The following is an 8,459-nucleotide window of genomic DNA, read 5'->3' on the forward strand; positions in this document are numbered from 1 at the left end:
AGAGACCACAAATTTCTTGGTCAACTAAACTATATAGTTTAGGCAAGTCGGTTAGGACTCTTACTTGTGCATGACACAAGCCATTTTTCCAACAATTGTTTACATCGGTGGCATTATACAGTGGAATAATCTGTATCACTTCAGGTGGGTCAGAAAGTTGACATACACTGTTGACTGTGCATTTGAACAGCTTGGAAAATTCCAGAAATGATTGTCATGTGGCATTCGGATAGGCTTCTGATTAGGGCTAATTGACATCAATTTGAGTCAAGTAGCTGTAACTTATAAAACTGGTGATGTATTTCTAAAGGCTAAATCTTCAAAAGACTCCAGTGCCTCTCCTCTTGACTCATGGAAAATCAAAGAAATCAGCCAAGACCCCGAAAAACAATTGGTACGACCTCAACAGTCTGGTTCATCCTTGGGAGCAATTCCAAACGCTGAAGGTACCTATCGTTTATTGTAAATAATAGTAGCACCAGTATAAACCACCAATGGGAACCCACGCGGCGTCTATAGATCCCGCTCGGAAGGAGACGCTTCCTGTCTCCTAAACGATGAAACGTACTTTGGTGGCGAAAAGTGCAAATCAATCCGCAGAAAGGTCAGTTAAGGACTTGTGAAGATGCTGGAGGAACAGAGGTACAAAAGTAACTATAGCCACAGTGAACGAGTCTACTATGCGACATAACCTGAAAGGCCGCTCAGCAAGGAAGAAGCCACTGCCTCAAAACGCCTAATTAGCCAGACTATACGTGTTTGCAACTGCACATGGTGACAAGAATGTACTTTTTGGAGAAATGTCCTCTGGTCTGATGAAACAAGAATAGAACTGTTTGGGCCATAATACCACCGTTAATGTTTTTGGAGGAAAAACAGGGGGGAGCTTGCAAGCGCGAAGAACCACGCACTCCCAACCGTGAAGCACGGGGGTGTGGAGGCATGAATGGATTGGGGGTGCTTTGCCTGCAGGGGACTGGTGCACGTCGGAATTGATGGCATCAGGAGGAATGGAAAATGATTGTGGATATATCTGACGTCAACATCTCAAGAGCATAGTCAGGAAGTTAAAGCTTGGTCGAAATGGGTTTTATCGCAATGGACAAGGCGACCCAGCAATACTTCCAAAGTTTGTGGCAAAATGGGTTAAGGAGACAACAAAGTCAGGTATTGGAGGTGTCCATCGCACAAAGCCTGAATCAATCATATAGAAAATCTGTGGGCAGAACTGAAAAGTGTGTGCAGAGCAAGGAGGCTTACACAACTGACTCAGTTACACGCAGCTCGTCAGGAGGAATGGGGCACAATTCACCAACTTATGTGGAAGCTTGTGGAAATGGCTACCAGAAACTTTGACCCAAGTTTAACAACTCTTAAAGAGGCAATGCTTACCCCAATCACTATTGAGTGTATGTAAACTTCTGACCCACTGGGATTGGTGATTGAAAGAAATAAAATCTGAAATAAATATTCTCTCCTGCTATTATTTCTGACATTTCACATCTTATTAAAATAAAGTGGTGATCCTAACTGACCTAAGACAGGGAATTTTTACTAGGATTAAATGTCAGGAATTGTGAAAAACTGAGTTTAAATGTATTTGGCTAAAGGTGTATGTAAACTTCCGACTTCACCTGTATATAGACAGGCCTCTATCTGCAATGCTTAGCCATGGCATAATACACAGACAGGCCTCAGATAAACAGCAAAACAAATGAGCTGAACCTGAAATGAACCTCAGCTACAGAAGGACATCTCATGTGGAAACCTATCGACCAGAAAGTAAATGTTATGACACTTTCATGAATTTATACTCACATGAAGAATTGTGACCCGTTGGTGTGTTTGCCGCGGTTGGCCATGGACAACAGGAAAGCTCGGTCGTGTTTGAGAATAAAGTTCTCGTCTATTTGAGAGAGAGAGACAGGGACAATCTGTGAGATTTTACACCTCTCACTGTCCGTGGTGGAGGTGGTGAGAGAGAGGGATAGAGATGGATAGAGGGAGTGAGAGGGACAGAGAGAGAGGGATGATAGAGGAAGAGAGGGGGATAGAGGAAGAGAGGGGGATAGAGGAAGAGAGACAGGGATGTATAGAGGGTTAGAGGGATGGATAAAGAGAGGGACAGACAGAAAGAGGGTGAGAGAGGGCGAGAGAGAGAGCGAGGTACAGAGAGCGAGGGACAGAGCACGAGGGACAGAGCGCGAGGGACAGAGGGAGAGAGCACGAGGGACAGAGGGAGCGGGACAGAGAGCGAGGGACAGAGGGAGAGAGCGCGAGGGACAGAGAGCGAGGGACAGAGGGAGAGAGCGCGAGGGACAGAGAGCGAGGGACAGAGGGAGAGAGCGCGAGGGACAGAGCGCGAGGGACAGAGAGCGTGGGACAGAGCGCGTGGGACAGAGCGCGTGGGACAGAGCGCGTGGGACAGAGCGCGTGGGACAGAGCGCGAGAGAGCGAGGGACAGAGAGTGAGGGACAGAGCGCGAGGGACAGAGCACGAGAGAGTGAGGGACAGAGGGTGAGAGAGCGAGGGACAGAGGGCGAGAGGGTGAGAGAGCGAGGGACAGAGGGCGAGAGAAAGAGAGAGCGAGCGACAGAGACCGAGGGAGAGAGAGCGAGCGAGAAACAGAACCGGGAGAGARAAGGAAAGAGCGAGAATGATATAGAGCAAGAGGGATAATATAGCGCAAGATGGGGATAGAGCGAGAGGGGTTAGAGCGAGAGGGGGATAGAGCGAGAGAGAGAGAGAGCGAGAGAGAGCGAGAGCGAGAGAGAGTGATAGATAGATAGAGAGGGGGGGGGATAAGGCGAGGGATAGATAGAGAAAGAGAGGGTTAGAGAGAGAGAGAAAGAGAGGGATAGAGTGCGAGATCATGTGTCCTCCCAGTATAGGACTGACAGATCAATAACCTAAGATAGAATAGAGGTTCTAATAATGTGATCAATAAAACAATCATCCCTCACCTTCAGCCTGCTACATCCCTCACCTTCGTTAACATACATTAAATCTCACCATCCCCTACCACCGCTCTGCCCCACACCCCTACCACCGCTTTGCCCCCCACACCTACCACCGCTTTGCCCCCCACACCTACCACCGCTCTGCTCGTCTATCACCACTCTGCTCCCCGCCCCCTACCACCGCTCTGCCCCCCACACCTACCACCGCTCTGCCCCCCACACCTACCACYGCTCTGCTCGTCTATCACCACTCTGCTCCCCGCCCCCTACCACCGCTCTGCTCACCACCCTGTGCCTGTCTCTTATACACATCTAGATGTGTATAAGAGACAGATCATCAACCTTAATGCCCTGCCCTCACCCAGCAGCAGCTTGTGCCCCCCACCCCTACCACCGCTTTGCCCCCCACCCCTACCACCGCTCTGCCCCCCACACCTACCCCCGCTCTGCCCCCCACACCTACCACCGCTCTGCTCGCCTATCACCACTCTGCTCCCCGCCCCCTACCACCGCTCTGCTCACCACCCTGTGCTGCTCACCACCCTGTGCTGCTCACTACCCTACCTGGAAAAGCTATTAACAGGGACACGGCTTGAGTGGCTACAGCTAACAGGAATTGAAAGGTAGAAACCCCTGGAGACGGACACCATCAACTGGTTGACTGACTACCTGGCTGGTTGACTGACTACCTGGCTGGTTGACTGGCTACCTGGCTGGTTGACTGGCTACCTGGCTGGCTGACTACCTGGCTGGCTGGCTACCTGGCTGGTTGACTGGCTACCTGGCTGGTTGACTGACTACCTGGCTGGCTGACTGACTACCTGGCTGGTTGACTGGCTACCTGGCTGGTTGACTGGCTACCTGGCTGGTTGACTGGCTACCTGGCTGGTTGACTGACTACCTGGCTGGCTGACTGACTACCTGGCTGGTTGACTGACTAGCTCAGGGGTTCCCAAACATTTTATTAACTGTGGGACACACCTGGGGAGGGGTCTGTTTCCCCGGGACCCACCAGAAAAACATGACTCAGAACGGGGCGAGTTTTATTCAAAAAGTAGTAAAAAAAAAAAACTTGATCCCAAACATTTATATTCTCATCAATATGTGATAAGCTTTAATGGCAAATTAAGTAAATTACTAGAAATAGCAATTGATTAATGGACAACAGATTTTGTTCCAAATAGTTCAAATTCATTGTATTAGCCCATAGCTATAATTGATAGGCCTATTTATTTATTTTACCTTTATTTTACTAGGCAAGTTACTTAAGAACAAATTCTTATTTTCAATGACGGCCTAGGAACAGTGGGTTAACTGCCTTGTTCAGGGGCAGAACGACAGATTTGTACCTTGTCAGCTCGGGGAATTGAACTTGCAACCTTTCGGTTACTAGTCCAACGCTCTAACCACTAGGCTACGCTGCCTATATTAATTATTACACTGAACAAAAATATAAAACACGACATGTAAAGTGTTGGTCCCATGTTTCATGAGCTGAAATAAGATCCCAGAAATATTCCATATGCACAAAAAGCGTATTTCTCTGAAATTCTGTGCACAAATTTGTTTACATCCCTGTTAGTGAGCATTTCTGGGGACTGGAGACACAAGGCCACACTGCACAATGGCACAGATGACTCACGTTGAGGGTGCGTGCAATCTGCAGGAATGACCACCAGAGCTGTTGCCAGAGAATTCTATGTTCATTTCTCTACCATATGCAGCAACATCGTTTCAGAGAATTTGTCAGTACGTCCAACCGGCCTCACAACTGCAGACCACATGTCTGGCGTCTTGTGGGTGAGCGGCTTGCTCACAACATTGGCATCAGCAGAGTGCCCCATGGTGGCGGTGGGGTTATGGTATGGGCAGGCATAAGCTGACAATGAACACAATTGCAATTTAAATCGAAGGCAATATGAATGTTCAGAAAGGTCCATTGTGAGGCCCATTTCTTTAAAGGTATCTGTGACCAACAGATGCATATCTGTATTCCCAGTCATGTGAAATCCATAGATTAGGGCCCAATGAATTGATTTAAATTGACTGATTTCCTCATATCAACTGTAAATGTTGCGTTTATATTTTTGTTCAGTATAGTATCGATATACATTATCATTGATAGGCCTACAGAAATTATTGATCTAGTATCGATATACATTATCATTGATAGGCCTACAGAAATTATTGATTTGGCTATTTGAAGTATCTCAATATAAAATGTAACACTTTTTTGGTTACTACATGATTCTATATGTGTGTATATCATAGCTTTGATGTCTTCGTATTATTCTACAAAAAATAAAGAAAAAACCCTGAATAAGTAGTGTGTGAACTTTTGACTGGTACTGTGTGGTGTGTGTGTGTGTGTGTGTGATATATATATATTATATATAATATATACACAGTGGGAGAACAAGTATTTGATACACTGCCGATTTTGCAGGTTTTCCTACTTACAAAGCATGTAGAGGTCTGTCATTTTTATCATAGGTACACTTCAAACTGTGAGAGACGGAATCTAAACACAAATAATCCAGAAAATCACATTGTATGATTTTTAAGTAATTAATTGCATTTTATTGCATGACATAAGTATTTGATCACCTACACAACCAGTAAGAATTCCGGCTCTCACAGACCTGTTAGTTTTTCTTTAAGAAGCCCTCCTGTTCTCCACTCATTACCTGTATTAACTGCACCGTTTGAACTCGTTACCTGTATAAAAGACACCTGTCCCACACACTCAATCAAACAGACTCCAAACTCTCCACAATGGCCAAGACCAGAGAGCTGTGGTGGACATCAGGGATAAATTGTAGACCTGTACAGGCTGGGATGGGCTACAGGACAATAGCCAAGCAGCTTGGTGAGAAGGCAACAACTGTTGGCACAATTATTAGAAAATGGAAAGAGTTCAAGATGACGGTCAATCACCCTCGGTCTGGGGCTCCATGCAAGATCTCACCTCGTGGGGCATCAATGATCATGAGAGAATGTGAGGGATCAGCCCAGAACTACACGGCAGGACCTGGTCAATGACCTGAAGAGAGCTGGGACCACAGTCTCAAAGAAAACCATTAGTACACACTACGCCGTCATAGATTAAAATCCTGCAGCGCACGCAAGGTCCCCCTGCTCAAGCCAGCGCATGTCCCGGCCCGTCTGAAGTTTGCCAATGACCATCTGGATGATCCAGAGGAGGAATGGAGAAGGTCATGTGGTCTGATGAGACAAAAATAGAGCTTTTTGCTCTAAACTCCACTCGCCGTGTTTGGAGGAATAGAAGGATGAGTACAACCCCAAGAACACCATCCCAACCGTGAAGCATGGAGGTGGAAACATAATTCTTTGGGGATGCTTTTCTGCAAAGGGAACAGGACGACTGCACCGTATTGAGGGGAGGATGGATGGGCCATGTATCGCGAGATCTTGACAACAACCTCCTTCCCTCAGTAAGAGCATTGAAGATGGGTCGTGGCTGGGTCTTCCAGCATGACAACGACCCGAAACACACAGCCAGGGCAACTAAGGAGTGGCTCCGTAAGAAGCATATCAAGGTCCTGGAGTGGCCTAGCCAGTCTCCAGACCTGAACCCAATAGAAAATCTTTGGAGGGAGCCGAAAGTCCGTATTGCCCAGCGACAGCCCCGAAACCTGAAGGATCTGGAGAAGGTCTGTATGGAGGAGTGGGCCAAAATCCCTGCTGCAGTGTGTGCAAACCTGGTCAAGAACTACAGGAAACGTATGATCTCTGTAATTGCAAACTAAGGTTTCTGTACCAAATATTCAGTTCTGCTTTTCTGATGTATCAAATACTTATGTCATGCATAAAGACAAATTAATTACTTAAAAATCATACAATGTGATTTTCTGGATTTTTGTTTTAGATTCCTTCTCTCCACAGTTGAAGTGTACCTATGATAAAAATGACAGACCTCTACATGCTTTGTAAGTAGGAAAACCTGCAAAATTGTCAGTGTATCAAATACTTGTTCTCCCCACTGTATATATATATATATATAGCAGGTGTAAAAGGTACAGTGAAATGCTTATATATATATAATATATATATATATATAATCTCCATGTTTGATCAAATTAGCATTTCACTGTACCTTTTACACCTGCTGTGCCACATGACGAATAAACTTTGATTTTATTTGGATGAAATGTTTATCAATAAACCCATGTGTTGGGGTGACAGTGGCACTGTTGGCAGCTCTCCAGCGGGGGAGCTATAGCTAGCTATAACATAGCGTTAGTTAACGCTTAGCTAGCGTACAGGCAGCTAACTGACTGCAAGAAACATCAAAATCCAAACCAAAAATGTGGAGAGACATAAATGATTTGGTGGGAAATGTTGATCAACCCTGGACCCGGCCCCCAAATGTTATTCCTCAAGTCGGAAATATGATGAGTCATACCTTCATTTTGGCTTGGTGCCCTGTGGACCTGAGAACCGCAGGCCCCAAAATGCCTGCTATGTCTGGAAACGCTAGCTCAGGCGAGTTGAAGCCATCCAAACTGAAAAGGCATCTGTTGACCAAAGCAGACCAGGAACATGCAGGGAGAGGGAGTCCAAGCACCAGGAACATGCAGGGAGAGGAGACAGCACCGGAACATGCAGGCGAGAGGGATCCAAGCACCAGGACATGCAGGGAGAGGGAGTCCAAGCACCAGGAACATACATTCCTTATTTACTGAGCAGCCATCTGTTCTACTGTGCTGTGTGGGGAAAAACACCAGCACCTCCTTCTCCACTCCGAGTCAGGTGACTATCACGGGTCAAGTGGTTTACCTTGCTGTGCGAGGAAGTATGCAAATTCTTGGTTGACTCCAGGTTCTCGCTCCACCTCTCAGACAGCAAGTGGTACGCAAAGCTAGCTGGCTGTTACCTTCAGACACCTCAACGTCCATAATGATGGCACCTTATCCATCCTCACATTCGAGGGCAAAATAGTTGCCTTTCAAGGCCAGTTCAAGCTGTGGCGGACCTGAGTTGAGAGAGATGTGAGACATGTTTCTGTCATTGACCAACCTGGTGATCAAAGATGGTGTGCATCCACCAAATTACTCATCGGGAAGTTTGAGGACTATTTCCTGATGTATCAGATGAGGAGTGTGACTGAACCCATTCAACAGTCGTGCTGGGAGAGGAGCCCACTTAGCGGGAGGGCAGAGGAGGAGCTGCTGATTTGTGCCCTCTGCCGACAGAGATCTGCAGCTCAAAAACTCTAGCAGGACACGAAGGCCTTCAAAATAATGTGCATCCACCTAAATTGGTCTTTCATGGTTCGGGCTCCTTAGTTCCAGTGAAGGGAATTTTAACGCTACAGCATACAATGACATTCTAAGACGATTCTGTGCTTCCAACTTTCTAGCAAAAGTTTCTGGAAAGGCACTTTTTATATTGAATCTGCTTTAAAAAATATATAAATCGATACTAGATCAATATTACTGTAGACCCTATCAATGATAGTGTATAACGATACTTAGA

The 8,459-nt window shown here is 46.3% G+C and overlaps 1 protein-coding gene across 1 annotated transcript in view; it reads right to left on the minus strand.

Moving 5' to 3' along the window:
- Positions 1 to 8,459, minus strand: part of LOC112072589 (uncharacterized) — a 63,100-nt gene that overhangs the window by 7,525 nt on the left and 47,116 nt on the right. The window contains exon 7 of the mRNA XM_024139980.1: positions 1,819 to 1,906. Within this exon, the coding sequence (XP_023995748.1) occupies positions 1,819 to 1,906 (88 nt within the window). The remainder of the gene's footprint in view (positions 1 to 1,818; positions 1,907 to 8,459) is intronic.

This window comes from Salvelinus sp. IW2-2015, unplaced genomic scaffold (genome assembly GCF_002910315.2).
Source record: "Salvelinus sp. IW2-2015 unplaced genomic scaffold, ASM291031v2 Un_scaffold1972, whole genome shotgun sequence".
NCBI classification, from domain to species: Eukaryota; Metazoa; Chordata; class Actinopteri; order Salmoniformes; family Salmonidae; genus Salvelinus; species Salvelinus sp. IW2-2015.